The sequence below is a fragment of the Triticum aestivum genome, chromosome 3D (assembly GCF_018294505.1).
Source record: "Triticum aestivum cultivar Chinese Spring chromosome 3D, IWGSC CS RefSeq v2.1, whole genome shotgun sequence".
NCBI classification, from domain to species: Eukaryota; Viridiplantae; Streptophyta; class Magnoliopsida; order Poales; family Poaceae; genus Triticum; species Triticum aestivum.
The window spans coordinates 448452455-448468141 of record NC_057802.1 but is presented as its reverse complement, the minus strand read 5'-3'; the positions used below and the strand labels follow the sequence as shown (position 1 = coordinate 448468141).

General features: G+C 41.7%; 1 protein-coding gene across 2 annotated transcripts; it reads left to right on the top strand.

Moving 5' to 3' along the window:
* The first annotated feature begins 512 nt into the window (after nt 1-512).
* LOC123079564 (probable LRR receptor-like serine/threonine-protein kinase At1g06840) lies at nt 513-12484 on the top strand. 2 transcript variants are annotated; one of them, XM_044502352.1, is made up of 21 exons: nt 513-876; nt 1736-1840; nt 2278-2425; nt 2996-3067; nt 3379-3450; nt 4515-4658; nt 4751-4822; nt 4935-5006; nt 5332-5406; nt 6987-7055; nt 7289-7357; nt 7424-7495; nt 7649-7735; nt 7816-7884; nt 8739-9235; nt 9874-10026; nt 10336-10622; nt 10886-10937; nt 11150-11400; nt 11553-11687; nt 11849-12484. In XM_044502352.1, exons 2-21 carry the CDS (start codon nt 1738-1740, stop codon nt 12197-12199), a joined length of 2850 nt encoding a protein of 949 aa, XP_044358287.1. In that variant the 5' UTR covers nt 513-876; nt 1736-1737; the 3' UTR covers nt 12200-12484. The 2 variants fall into 2 exon arrangements, with proteins under 2 accessions (XP_044358287.1, XP_044358288.1); XM_044502353.1 differs by lacking the exons at nt 513-876; nt 1736-1840 and having other exon boundaries at nt 2996-3038.
* Nucleotides 12485-15687: the final 3203 nt, after the last annotated feature.

Genomic DNA, 15687 nt, shown 5'->3' with positions numbered 1-15687 from the left:
AAACATGGATTGACATAGACCCCATCTTTAATTTACTTTTTGTACCGTGAAGCCGCAACTTCTCCGCAATCCGCAGTGCAACTTTTGTTGCACCATCGGCCTCACCTCAGCAGCCACATCGTACATATATCAGACCGTCCATCCCAAAAAAAAATGTAAAAAAAAGGAGTGCAACCGTGTGGAGCGCAGCGTACTAGTCAGACCGGGGTCAGCATGGTAACCAGAGGAAAAATCACCACCAACCATCGTCAGCCCCAACTCGTCGCGGTCGGATGATGGCACGGGTGCGAACAGGAGAAGCTACCGCAACCGCAACAATCCACCCATCCACTTTCTCCCTCGAGGAAATGACAGGTTTGGGTGGGGGCACGCGGTCCCGGCCATCTGGGAGGTTTGAAAGTCCAACTCCAAACCACCATATCGGCACGAGCGGCAGCGGTCGCCCACCCGTTGAACCGCGGCGGACGCCTTCTCCCTCCTTCCTCCCTCCTCCGCGCCACCCCGACGCTACCATAGTCAATAGAATAAAGCCGCGCGAATAAACTACGGGCGCCGCTGCTTACTAGTAGTACGAGCAGTGGCACCGGTCAAGGCCCTTGGCTCCTCCTCTCGCCCCCCTCCCACCTGTTCGTCCGAGCTCCACGCCTCCACCAACCCACTCGCTCGCTTGCCAGCCGCTGGCGGACGCCGCAATCGGGAAGGGGCGGGTGGAAAGCGCCGCTGGGCGGCAGCAACAGTGGCTTACAAAAGGCGGAGGCCCCCCCTTTCCCAAGCGGGTAGCAGTCGCCGTCCGTCGGGGAGGGAGCGTCCGCGTCCGCGTCCGCCTCCACATTTGCTCGCCTGCTCCCGACCTCTCCGGTCGCCGTCCTCGGCCAGGTATCCGTCTGCTGCTCCTCCTCTCCTCTCTGCTGCATCGCCGAGCTGCGCTGAAGCGAATCAACTCAGTTCAATTGCCGTTTGGGAGCGGGGTTTGAGGCCGGTTTCTTCGGTTGGTTGGTTCCTCTCTTCCCCTTGGCAGCCCCCTCTTCGCGATTTTTCAGCCGGGGAAAGGAACCCATTGATTTTCCTCAGATTTTTTTCCCCTTCTGGGCAAAGTTTCAGCCTAAGACTCTACGGTTAAGGTTACAGTTTTGTTTCCCCTTCTTCTGCTCATTCATCATACTCCTAGTGTTCTTGGTTTTTTGTTCCTTTTTGGATTCTCGTACTTTTCCATTTCCACCTTCCGTTTCCCAAAGGTAATCTACCCGTGTCTGTGTGTGTGTGTAAACTGAAAACTGACAAAGTAACTTTGGGAGATGCCGGTGATACCAGCCAATACCTTGCGGAAACGTGCATGCTGTTGCCGTGACAAAATCCACCTGCTTTTAGTCCATTATTTACCACCCACTCTGTTTACCTTGTGCGCATACGCGTCATCGACCTTATTAGCACGTCGGCCCAAGTCTGGATTGCTGATTAGGATGGTCTTGCTGTCCCTATCAATTCATAAATTATCATCACCCGCGGTGTTTAACATTTAGTAATATGCGAGTTGCCTTATTTTTCTCCGGTCAATGAAAGAGAGTTGCTTCATTTTGATCAACCCTCCCTCCGGGCCATAGCAGAGTTGGGTCAGGCACGTTGTTAGTATTTCTTCTTAGAATCCGATTCAGTCGAAATGCTTTCACAACTTGTTTCTTCGGAGGCATCAATCTTTTGCCACTGATACCAAGCTGCTCTTAATTCTCTTGTACAGGCATGGCCACCTTCGGACGGTTCCGGTGTGCGGCGATCCTGCTGCTTGTTTTGTGCATTCTCCACGTGGACGTCGTAAGGGGACAAATCACTCACCCTACTGAAGGTAACCTCTCTCGTTGTTACATGGAAATTGCTCATCCCAGAAAAGACTTTGAATTGGCTCCTGATTGGTCACTGTCAGCTTATCGAAGCATCACCCGTTCCCTTTTACATGCCCTGCTTGTGCAGATTTTGTTAGATTTGTTTGTTTGTATGTGTGGACATATTGAAAGTATCTTCGAAGAGCTCATTCTTCTCATCCTGTGAAGATTCCACTTATGCGATGTATACTCCACTAGTATTCAGTTATGCTGATGAACTAATCAAACTAGTTCACAGACTGCACCTAGCCATACATATAGCTCTCAGTGATGCACATGTTATTCCAGTAGTTACGTAGTAGCCTAGTGGACATAAGTTTAACTACATGATGGTTTTTGTTGCGATCACATATTAATATTACACTGCTGAAGGTTAAATAATTGTCTCTCTTACATGCAGTAAGTGCCCTCAATGCTGTCAGAGGCAGGTTAATTGATCCTATGTACAAGCTGAAGAAATGGAATAGAGGAGATCCCTGCACATCAAATTGGACAGGAGTCATCTGCCACAAGATACCCAATGATGCATATCTTCATGTAACAGAGCTGTATGATTGACACACCATCCTTATTTATATCCCACTTCCGTTTTTTTCTCCACCATGTTAATGGTTAGCTACAAAAAATGTATTCCGAGTACTTGTACAGTGAGCCCTCTGCTGAAGCAATTAATCTTGCAAGTCGCAACAAACTGCTGCTCACAAATAATAGCAACATGCATAAAAAGAGCTCCCAAGTTAAATTATAACTGAAATAGCAATCACTGTTAGCTAGAGATCTTCCACATCTCCAATTTGCTTGCAAGGATATTTTCTTACTCCAAAGAATATTACACTCAAACTTTATACCAAACCTTACAAATCACCAGGTTCCCCCAATATTTAACATTGTTTCTAGCATTATCAGTACTGTACTCCTCTTGTTTACTGTTTCAGACTAACTTTGCAATTCCTGGTCAAAATTGTGGTCATTGGCTGATGCTTTTATTGCTTTAACCTATTCTGGGTCTTAAAATCTGCTTGTTATTCATTTATCTATCATTTCTGTGTAATGCATAATATAATGATCATGTGTCATATTCCCTTCTGCTTAATAATGCATACCTTTTGCCCACGTAGGGAGTTGTTTAACATGAATCTTTCTGGAACTTTGGCACCAGAGGTTGGTCTTCTGTCTCAGCTGAACAAGTTGTAAGTATAAAAAGCTGCTAACTGAATTTAGTGCATTCAAGTGGTTCTTTAATATTACCTGAAAAACAAAACATGTTTTCTTGTTGGAAGGGACCACTTCATGTTTTTTTTAATGTAAAGTGGCTTTTGAGCAAGACTCAGATTCTCTGGCAAAATAAGCTTACTAGAGTGACATAACAAGTCAAAAGAATTGATAGATCTTGTCCCATTTGAACTGTTTCTTTCTTTATTCTGCATCTATGCTTTTCAGGCTGTGCCATTAGGTACCCAACATATATTGAGCTAACTTCTATATTTTTCTGTTTTGGAAGGGATTTTATGTGGAACAATTTGACTGGTAACATCCCGAAAGAGATAGGCAATATCACAACACTCACTCTTATGTAAGTTCCTCTTATCTAAACTAACTTTTGTACTCTTTTTTTAGTATGGATATGACCACGGTACTGTTTATCTTGCAAGGCTACAGAAGTTTAAGCACTGAACCCTGCATGTTGAAAATGGCACAACATTTACCGTCCTTTTCTCCATCAAAACAAAAATATAGGCCCACATATCTGATTCAGCATTTGGGGTTAGCATTTGTGTTTTGGTCTCATCTTTTTTATTGTTTACACAGGCACAGTGGTCCAATCTTCTATTTTTATTAAAAAAACCCAGTAGATGGGCTAAAACAACGTGGCTTTGGACTACAAAATTGTCATATTCATATTTTCTCTCAAATATACGTGTACACTAGCACTGAGCCCATGCGTTGCTACAAAACCAGAAGATAGTGAGTGGCATGGATGATCGTTGGGGAAGCATTTTTGTCATCAGATCACTGCATGGTTCCAGTGAGGGAAAATAAAGCAAAAGGATGTGGGGGAAGTTGCAGACAGCGATGCCCCGGAGCAACTGAAATGGCCATGTGAGAGCCATTGCAATATTTGAAGAGAGATGAATTTCCAATTTTGAAACATGGGGGGGAGGGGGGGGGGGGATAGGGGAAGAGATACGGCACGAGGAGTGGTTGGGTAAGAAAGAAGGTAGCAGGACGTATGAGGTCTTTCGTTGCGTTACAATTAAGTAAAATTGTTCGCTCCTGTATGCTACAGTATACCCCATGGAGAGTTGGTTGAGTGGAGGGCTCGAACCCAGAGAACTATTTTTAGCTGGTGTCTCATCCTGCATTTGTTTAATTGTGCAATTTACATGAGTGTTGGTCCCGCATGCGAGTAAGAACACAGTGTAGCGCATCTTTGAATCTTTCCTCGTCTTGTGGCAATATTTGTTGTGTGGGTTAATGTCCTTACTCTTCTATATTCACTTTTATCCAAACATAAATATGTGCTACTGTCTAGTATTTTTCTTCAATTCTAGCATGGAAGATGAGTAGAATTTTTCGGGACACAAGTAAACATTCATAACCCTTAATCTTCACTGTTGCTACCTCATTTTTATGCAGAACTTTGAATGGTAATCAACTATCTGGTTCCCTACCAGATGAGATTGGCTATCTCCAGAAATTAAACAGATTACAGATTGACCAAAACCAAATATCTGGACCCATACCTAAATCATTTGGTAATTTAACAAGCATGAAGCATTTGTAAGTTTCAGGATCATAATCTTCTCACTTTCATTCCTACGCTGCCTCTTATTTAAGCATTGTTATAATCTTGACTCTTCTTTTATCTCTAGTCACATGAACAATAATTCATTGAGTGGGCGAATTCCACCTGAGTTGTTCAGATTGCCTGTGCTCCTTCATCTGTAAGTGGGCCTCTGCTTTTACTTTGAGTTCTGAGCTTTTTTTTTTCTCCCTCTTATGCATTATTCAGCATGAGTTTGTGTTTTAAATTGTCTCATACTATTAACTGTGCAGGCTTGTGGATACCAATAATTTATCTGGGCCTCTTCCTCCAGAATTAGCGGAGACACGTAGTTTGAAAATACTGTAAGCCCATCTTAGATACCCAATGAGATTTCTTTGACATAGAGAATGTGTTCTGGTTTCTCTCAGAGAATATATGTATGTTGGTTGCCTGATGGTTACTTTAGTTTTGCTCATCTGAGGTGATTAAATAATGCTGCAAATTTCAGGATTATATTATGACATAACTTTACTGGTGTATTAAATGTCATTTAAATCTAATTTATTCTGCCTACTAAACAATAACAAATATTTTTCTCACTCAGAATGCTTCTCTCCATTAAGATTAACTTGATACTGCTATCAAGCTAATAACATGCATTTCTTATCTGCATCTTTCTACTTCTAGTCAGGCTGATAATAATAACTTCAGTGGAAGTTCCATCCCTGCTGTATACAACAACATACGGACACTTTTAAAGCTGTGAGTACAACACCTTTCTTTGTACCGTCCTATCCTTTATTTTAGTATTTGAGTAAGATGCAGGGGACTGCATATCATACATAATCATATTAAGAAATATGCTTACATAGGTAATCATAAGTTGAGTGAAGACAAACTTTGTTTGAAATGTATGTGTCGAGACTTGAGATATGAGGAAGCCAGAACCATACTGTGCACTGAGGCTTCAGGTGTACTAGTGTACTAGAATCCAAATTAGCACCTCCGGAAGTATTGAAAAACTCCAATGGAGAAGTCGGTAACACTAACACAACCTGCATCTAAGCTTGTACTCAAGATCTTATATAATCACGGAGAAACAAAAAGGGAAATCATGCTATGGATGCTGGATAGTACTAAACTAAAAGTTCTTCTGGGTACTCCCTCCGTTTCTTTTTAGTTTGCATATAAGATTTGGTCAAAGTCAAACTTTGTAAAATTTGACTAGCTTTGTAGGAAAAGATATCAACATCCACACTATGAAATCAATAATATTAGATGCATGATGAAATTAATTTTCATAACATATAATTTAGTATTGTAGATGTTAATATTTTTTTCTATAAAGTTAGTCAAACTTTACAAAGTTTGACTTTGACCAAATCTTATATGCGGACTAAAAAGAAACGGAGGGAGTATGTACTATTCTTAGCAGGATTTGTAGTTTTCGTTTCTCGATGTGGATAATTCAGATATGAAAAACTGAGGCATGGTAGATGTCTTCTGTATCTGTTGTGGAAAACTTTTCAATTTTTTCTTGACTCTTAGACATGCTAATATTTTGGGCATCATTTAATTAAGAAGAGAAGTTTTCTAGTTACAAGTTGTTTGGCTGTGTGGATTACATGATGCAGAGGCCGGGGGTTATCCTCCTCGAAAAAAAAATTACAAGAGCTGTGCAAAGATATGCCAGGGTCTGATAAAAGGGAATAAAGCATTGCTCTCATGGCAAGCATAGTAAAGGCTACTCTCATGGCGGTTCATGAAACCGCTGGTGTAATGCACTCCGCCAATGCTCGGTCCCCACCATGATGTCTGAAGCCACTGCCTCATATTGCAGTTCTTCCCCTGGAAGACCCTCATATAGCAGCCAGATCAGGATGCACTCGGTCCACATCTCTAGAGATCTCTATGATTGTAGTTACATAGGTTATTTTGTTTCTCTCGAGGGGCAAGCGTTTGGATGGACGTAATTTCTTTTGGGTTTGTTGAGTTCAATAAAAAGTACTCCCTCCATTCACTGTTATAGGATGTTCTAACTTTTTTCTGTTTCGGATGTATATAGATGCATTTTAGTGTGTTTGTCCACTCATTTAATTCCGTATGTAGTCCATATTGAAATATTCAAAACATCTTATATTTATGAACCGAGGGAGTATATCTCAAGTATTTGTGGAGAAGTGCCTATCCAATTAGGCCCTATTGGATAGGGGACTTTTTCTCAAATACCTAATATTTTCATTTTGTATGAACTGAATCTCAATAACGTGCATTCTCTATCTTACTTAAATTCAAAAATGGAGACATATATTGAAGTTCATAACCCTTTTTCATCTCCCCAGGAGTCTTAGGAATTGCAGTTTGCAAGGAGTTATTCCTGATCTAAGTGGCATACCTGACCTTGGCTATTTGTAAGTCCAGATCAAATAAATGCTGCACTTCATTTTTCATTCTTACTGTTTCTGACCCTACTATCAGAGATTATCCTTTTTATTGTTAGTTCATAGCACCAATTTTGGAACAATTGCTTTGTCCAGAATATGTTTTCTAAGTAATTATCTTTTAATAAGAAGATTAGTCATTCAGCTTATGATATCTAGGAGATTATTCACATCTCTTTGCTAATTCTGGCATCCACCTGCAGGGATCTTAGCTGGAACCAACTGACAGGATCTATACCAACTAATAAACTCGCTTCAAATGTCACCAAGATGTATGATGCTCTTAGTAACTTTTTATACCTTTTAAAATAACCAAATTAACTTATATTTTCTGACAGTGATTTGTCGCATAACTTTCTTAATGGAACTATTCCGGCAAACTTCTCCGGGCTGCCTAATCTTCAGTTCTTGTAAGTAACTTGCTTTTCTGCTTAGTGAAAAGATGAGTAAAGCTTTTGCACAACCTCTAAAAAGACTGGTCCTACTTTACAATTACAAGTATGTCTGCCAGCACTACTTTGCTATTTATTTTGTTAGAGATATATGAAGAAGTCATTTTACAGGTCGTTTGAAGCGAACAATCTCAGCGGCGCTGTTCCATCGACGATCTGGAGTGGTATCACTTTTACGGGAAACAGAAGCCTTCTTCTGTATGATACTCTTTGTGTATGTACTTTCTACTAATCTGTTTGTGGTATGCATGTGTAATGTATTTTCTCCAATAATGCAGGGACTTCCAAAACAACTCCCTTGACACTATTCCAGATGCATTTGAGCCTCCAAAAGCTGTCACTCTACTGTATGTTCTTTGCCACGGAAAATTTCGTTGACAGTTTGCACTTCCTGCACATGCATACACATAGCCCAGGTTCAGCTGTATAATTTGTTGGGAGTATGGAAATTTGATTGCTACTAGCTAGTGCAAACTTATAAAAGAAACGGATTCCTAAAAAAAGATTCCTCATAAAAGAAATATTAAGGTTAATAAATATCAAATAATACGGACAAATATAATATTGATTGAGAGAACTCCATTCTAACCCGTGACCTTGCCAATGGGTAAACATTACAAGCCGGAACTTTGATTTGGTTCAGTTTGCTCCCCTGAACTCAGAAAACCGTTCACAATACCCCTTCCTTCTCAATTGAGAGTTTTACCTGTTTCACTCTGGTTTCATGTTAGTCAACAATGCCACGTCAGATCCCCCCTCTCCACTATCTACGTCATCTCTTTTCTCTCGTAGCTAGAATTCTTTTGGAAAAATCGAGTTGTGCAGGAAAATTGTAAACATTCCAGTAAATCAGAAATAATTCAGTGACGAATCTGGTCAAATTTCAGCATAAATTGACTTAAGGTTCGAGAGAAATTTGTGAGTTCCAAAACTGAAACTACATAAAAATAATGAAACAATTCCAGTAAATCAGGAATATTCAGTGACCAATGTGTTAACATTTCATCTAAACCTAACATATGGCTTGAGAGAAACCTTATGTTTTAGTTCGAAGTTCAATTTTGGGTCCAAAATTCAAACTGCACACAAAACATTGAAAAATAAAGCAGTAATCAATAATAATTCAGTTACAAATTTGTGATGTGACAAACCATCTCTCTTTCTGATGTGACAACTAATCGGTACCATCATTGTGCTGCAGGCTTTCTGGAAACCGCGTATGTGACACTTCTAATCCAGCTCGAGCAGCCGGACTTTGTCAGCCCACATCTGTAAACGACGCACCATCTGGACATGGGCCACAAGTTAATTTGAACTGCGCTCCTTGCCCGACGGATAGAAATTATGAATACAATCCATCATCCCCTATACCTTGTTTCTGTGCTGTGCCTCTGGGAGTTGGATTTCGGCTGAAGAGTCCAGGGATCGCAGACTTCCGCTCCTACAAAGAAGCCTTTGAGATCGACTCGACCTCTGTATTGGACCTGAGTGTTTACCAGCTATACATTGAGCAGTACACATGGGAGGCTGGTCCAAGGCTGAATATGCATTTGAAGTTATTCCCAAATAACACTAATTTATTCACGATATCGGAAGTTATGCGGCTCAGGCAATTACTTGCTGGATGGCAAATTACTCTATCAGACATTTTTGGTCCGTACGAGCTTCTCAATTTCACGCTTGGTTCCTATGGAGATGGTATGTAAACTTCACTTTGCACCAAGGGATGCCATTCGTAATTCTAACATACTAGTGTGTTCTTTGTCTGTATTTATTTTGCTAAGACAGGTGATGGGATATTAGCAGAACTTCTGTTGCTGTTTATATGCTAGTAGAATTAGAAATCCATGAATTATTAACTGATTCTCCTAGCATATGGAATAATATGCGTTATTATGTTATTACAAGTGTTTAGCGCTATTATGTTAAATATTGATAAGTATTGCATGCAACATAATAATATTATTATTTTTGCCTTCATCTGGCCTATATGCCATGAATTTTATGGTGTTTTTATTAAGGTATTTTTCATAACATGAAAGTTTGAAAATGGGCGTACCCTTGTTAATATCTCTAGAATTTCTCAAAGAACGGTCCTTCACGAGGCGCTTCGGAAGGTAAGGGAGATTGAGGAATTTAGGATCCATGCCCTAATATGTTTCCACGGAAATGAAAAATTCTGAGATCTTCTCAAAAGGCATACTAACTTAATGAGGAATTAGATTATATTTTTCTTATTTTAAAATTCACCACTCGATGCTTCATACTTGCACTGAAATACTCCATCCAGTTCTATGATCCACTTGTTTATTGTTTTGCCTCTTTTTTTTGTGCAGATTTTCCAACTGTGGTGTCATCAGGTTTAAACAAGGGCGCACTAGCTGGGATTTTGGCAGGAACAATAATTGCTGCTATCGCAGTTTCAGTGGTTTCTACACTTTTTATAGTGAGAAGACGCTCAAAACGTCGAACAGTTTCGAGGCGGTCATGTAAGTCGGTATATTTGTTTAGCAAACATAGCTTTTCACGTGCTGTGTATTAAAACCTTATTGTCTGACAGATTAGAAATTCCTCACTGCTTTATCTGGTCACTGGTGCTTAGGAGCATCTTTATTTTAGTATGAAGTTACTCTTTTACAGTCTTTTTGTAATACTGGAAATTGTATTTAAGCTGTGAATTTATCACATCATTTCTGACTTGACCTCATCAAAATGCATTCCATGGCAAGTAAACTTTGAAATTGCAGTGGACATTAAAATTCAATCCACAACATCTGAAGAAGTTGATAATTTTGCAGTACTGTCGAGGTATTCCGTCAAGATTGATGGTGTGAGATCCTTCACATTTGAAGAAATGGCTACAGCAACAAATGATTTCGATGATTCAGCTGAAATTGGTCAGGGAGGTTACGGAAAAGTCTATAAAGGAAAACTAGCTGATGGAACAGCCGTTGCAATCAAACGAGCACACGAAGATTCTCTGCAAGGTTCAAAGGAATTTGTCACAGAAATAGAATTGCTGTCAAGATTGCATCATCGTAATTTGGTATCTCTGATTGGCTATTGTGATGAAGAAGATGAGCAGGTGTGTCTCAATTTACGAATCATTTACATAGGATAAAATATAGTGTTGAAATTCTCTCACAATCCCGCACATTATGTTAGAACAATATATTCATTCCTGTCAAAAAAAGAAAAAGAAAAAAAGAACAATATATTCGTTATGTTGTGCTAAACGTGCTTATGATTTGGTTTCTCCAGTTACCTCAGATTTGGCGAGCTTATAATATATGGAAGAGTATCTGCAGATTGCAGTAATTGTTGCTCATAAATGATTGTGTTTTGCAGATGCTGGTGTATGAATTCATGCCAAATGGCACTCTACGTGATCATCTTTCTGGTGAGTAAGCGGGAAGTTGCACATTCAAGTTTTCTTAGCTTCTTTTCGCCCCATATAAACCATCTTTGTGTAGTTGAAGTCGGTCATTATCCCAGCCTGTCTCCCGGAATTTATAGTTACTGCGTTTATCAGTAATGCATGTTGGTATATCATGTTCTTTCGTTTGATCCTTGATAAATTAAAGTCCTAATCTAATTTAACACTTTCTGCAGCAACTTGTAAAAGACCTCTTAACTTTGCTCAGAGGTTGCATATTGCACTGGGTGCTGCAAAGGGAATCCTCTATCTACACACCGAGGCAGATCCTCCTATATTTCACCGTGATGTTAAGGCCACCAACATTCTATTGGACTCCAAGTTCGTAGCAAAGGTGGCTGACTTTGGTCTTTCGAGGCTTGCTCCGGTCCCGGACATTGAAGGAAAATTGCCAGCTCATATATCCACTGTTGTTAAGGGCACCCCAGTAAGTCTCATTATCAATGTACCAAGATCTGCACCCACAATAATCTACTTACTGCTGTTCCATGCCACACAATAGGAAACAGCTGAACATACTTACTCAACTTGTAGTGTGCAAGTTTGGCTCATCGTATCTATCCTGTTTCCTTTTGCCAGGGATATCTTGATCCAGAATACTTCTTAACTCACAAACTGACAGAAAAAAGCGATGTGTATAGCCTTGGTGTTGTGCTGCTTGAACTATTGACCGGGATGAAGCCAATCCAGTTCGGTAAAAACATCGTTAGAGAGGTACGGAGGTTCCCACCCTGATCCGTATCTAATGTACAGTTCAATTTAACTGTTTGCAGGTGACAAACAGGGTACACAGCCTTACACTTTAGCTTTTGAGAATCTTTTTTGACCGTTCAGTAGTTTTACTAGTGACCTATTTAACCTGATCCTCAATGTAGGTGAACACGGCTTACCGATCCGGAGACATTTCTGGAATCATCGACAGCCGAATGTCCTGGTGCCCTCCGGAATTCGCCACGAGGTTCCTCTCGCTGGGCCTGAAATGCTGCCAAGACGACACCGACGCGAGGCCTTACATGGCCGAGATCGCCAGGGAACTCGATGCCATCCGGAGCGCTTTGCCCGAGGGAGAAGATCTCATGTCTGTAACCTCCATGGAGATAAGCTCCTCAGGCACGCTGACACAGTCTACGTCGAACTCCTTGATAACGACCACCGGGGAGCATTTCGATATATCCCACGCCTCCAGCAGCGGCGTCCCTTCCAGGATGGCGATGAATCCTCGCTAGCGTCGCCTCGCCGACGTTCTTTGCTTTTGTAAATGGGTGTGGGCAGTAGGCGTGTAAGTAATAGCTTTGTAGAATTAACGCTGGTCCGGCCTGCCCGTCGGTTTCTTCGTCTGTACATGAAATGGGCGTTGTTGTTGTTGATGATGATGTGTGTTTGAAGATCGGGGGGTTAACTTATTGTAGGAGGTGTGTTTGGTAGACACTGTTGACGAGTGCGAATGATGAATGCTAACTAGTACTAATTCTTTTCAGCTATGCTCATATATTGGCTGGAAACTCCTTTCATTTCTCTCTGCTTTCGAGTTTCGACTCAAGTAAGGTGTACAACCTCATCAGCCGCAACCGCCCAATCCTCGGCAACCTTCTCCCGAATCCCACCCGCTTGACCTAAAACCTCTTGAACTTTAAACGCCGCCCGCGAGGGAAGGAGGGTGTGGCGTGCAGTAAGAAAGGGGCAGTGGTCGGACATAACGGTAGAGTAGACAAGAATCCAACAGTTGGGGTGTGGCTCCTCCCAGTCCACCATGCATATAACACCCAGTCGAGCTTGACCGGCATGGGAGCGCCATGCTCGTTAGACCACGTGTAGGGACGACCGTGAAGATACAACTCTTTGAGCTCGCAATCATTTGGGAAGCGGAAAAATCTCCCCGAAGGTTGTCACTGTTTTTGTCCTCGCCGTGCTAGCTAGTTTGTGCTCGCAATCATTTGGGAAGCGGGAAAATCTCCCCGAAGGTTGTCACTGTTTTTGTCCTCGCCATGCTAGCTAGTTTGTGCTCGCAATCATTTGGGAAGCGGGAAAATCTTCCCGAAGGTTGTCACTGTTTTTGTCCTCGCCATGCTAGCTAGTTTGTATTAAAGTCATCGGAGGCCCGGATAGACAATTTGCACCCCTCACATCTCATCGAGGAAAGCAATCTTGTCCGCATCCTCCTGCGGGCCGTACATGCAAGTCAACCCCAGTGCTCTCCTACGAATAACCATCAAAATCTGTGTCTAAGGCTTCCATAACGAAAACACGAGAAATATCCGACAAATTGGTTTCCTGGAGACACACAACATACGCGCATGTCGTGGTGAGCGGTGGTAATATAAGCCGCGATGACCTCGCCAGAGATCTTCTCCTCTCCCTCCACCAAGCCCAAGGTTAATTACTGAATTGTGAATTCTCCAAGCTCACAAGGAGGATCTTTTTTTTTTTTGTTCTTTCTTCCTTTTGCTCCTCCCTCATTTGTAACATACTTTTTGTTTATGTAATGAGAAAATACCGTTGAACTATTGTTCTACGATTTGCGGCTCAAAAAGAGAAAAAAAAACCCGGAAGAGTAGTACAGGATCGTACTATGTATCGGAGTGTCATTGTCTTGGACTGATCAGAGGCGCCGTTACTAAAATGCAAGTGGCGAAAAACAGGCGGTGACGCCAACAGTTGTTCCTTGGCTGGCCACACTCAACTTACGCAGCCTGTCTCGCTGACTTTGGTAAAGCCAGTTGTTTTGCCGGGAGACCAGTTAGTAGGGAGCACATGTGGCTGCATCGTCATTGGCTCCTTGCATTCACTGGGTATCGCCCTACATTTTTCTAAGGCGCGTGCTTCATTCAACGAATTGAAGCAAGTATGATATGACTCCATCCAATATTATCTGAATTTTGTGTCATCGATAGATGGTGTGAATCCACAGCGCCCGTGTGAGGCGACCCCAAGAGCGCGTACACGAAATTAGTAGCTGAACTTTGTGTTCATAAGGTGAATGTTACGTGTGTGCGTTTGTATACAGGGTTGGCGGTTTTGAAAATTAACCTGCGGGAAGGGAACGTCAGCCAGATAAGATTTCGAAAAAAGAAAAAAGAAAAAAAAAACACGCCCAACGCCTTCATCCTCCTCCTCCTCACCTCGCCGCCCCCGACGCAACAGAATAATAAGCCGCGCGGAATAAACTACTCCAGTGATTAGTTCTAGTGTCAAGGCCTTGTTCCTGTTTCCCCCACACCTGTTCGTACGTCGCAGCTCCACTCGGTCGTGCAATCGCGAAGGGACGGGTACAAAAAGGTGGACGCCTCCCTTTACCTGTAGCCGCCGTCGGGGAGGAAGCGTCCGCGTCCGCGTCCGCATTTGCTCGCCTGCTCTCGAGTCGTCTTGGGCCTGGTATCCGCCTGCTGCGGCTCCTCCCTGCTGTATCGATCGACCGAGCTCTGTTGAACTTGAATCGAATCAATTCAATCGGTGTTTGCGAGCAGGGCTTGAGGTCAGTTTCGTCGGTTGGTTCTTCTCTTGTCCTTTTCGATCCTCTCTTCGCTAATGTTTCTGTTGGGTAAAGAAACTCGTTGATTTCCCGGTGGCTAGTTCACTTCACCTTTCTTCTTCTTCTGATTAAAGTTTCTTTCACTCTAGGTTATATATAGTTCATCCTTCTTTTGTTCATCATAGTTTTCTTGGTTTCTTGGGCGCCAATAGCCTGCAGCGGTTCGCCAGCCAGGATGGCATTTGTGAGCGGCTCGGCTGGCAGTTTTTTTAAAGTAATATAAGACTTTATTCCTCAGATAATCGCCATGTCGTTTACAATGAGATGAGAAATAAAGTCCGGGTCAAAGACTTTCGGAAAGAAGAAGATCTAGAGCTAAAACAAGTTTTCGAGAGGTGAATATTTTCAAGACTGCAATGACAGTTTATTTAAATCATGGGAGTTTCTGGTGTAAAATTGCCACCGTCTGATCCCGATCAGACGACTCTGGGGATATTAGCTGGGATTTCGTCCCCAGAGAACGTACCTCAGATAGCATTAGGGGTGCAGGGCGGCGTCCCGCCAATGTGCTAAGCTAGCACAAATTGTACCGGCGTACTAAAATCAAAACTATAATTAAAATGTTTCATTTTGTATATCAAGTGGGCCGGGTTCGAGCGCCGCTCTGCACCCCTAGATAGCATTATCGTTCTTTTTGGTTTCCCATACTTTTCCTTTTCTACCTTCCGTTTTCCAAAAGTATCTCTATCTGTATAAACTGAAAACTAACATTGTAACCAATACTTTGCAGAAACATGTATCTGCCGTGCAAAATTTTACTTTACCTTTTTGGAGTCATTTACCTTCTCGCCAAAAAAAACTCCAATTTACCTTGTGCACGACCTTAGGACACCTGCTCAAGTCTCTCGGTTGCTAATTTTGGACACCGCCATTGCTAATGTATTTATTATCATCATTGTGGAGTTTATGTCCTAAATATAATTCTTATTAGATTTTTTAAAATCAAATATTATAAACATTTATCAATTGTATAGAAAAGTTTGTCGACATCAGAGTACCAAATCAATGCCATTAGACTGATCATGAATAGTATTTTCATATATTTGATATTGTCAATATAGATTATTTCTTCATAAACTTGGTCAACATTTGTGTGGCTTGACTTTTGCAAAATAAAAACACACTTTATTATTATAAGACGGTGGGAGTAGTAAGTATACTGTGAGTTGGCTTACTTCCTCTGAT

Bases quoted from the DNA above. Each gene is read 5' to 3' on its own strand.
- LOC123079564 (XM_044502352.1), top strand. From the start codon at position 1,738: ATGGCCACCTTCGGACGGTTCCGGTGTGCGGCGATCCTGCTGCTTGTT. The intron at 7,056-7,288 runs GTAAGTCCAGAT...ATCCACCTGCAG, and splicing joins ATACCTGACCTTGGCTATTT to GGATCTTAGCTGGAACCAAC. The intron at 11,401-11,552 runs GTAAGTCTCATT...TCCTTTTGCCAG, and splicing joins CTGTTGTTAAGGGCACCCCA to GGATATCTTGATCCAGAATA.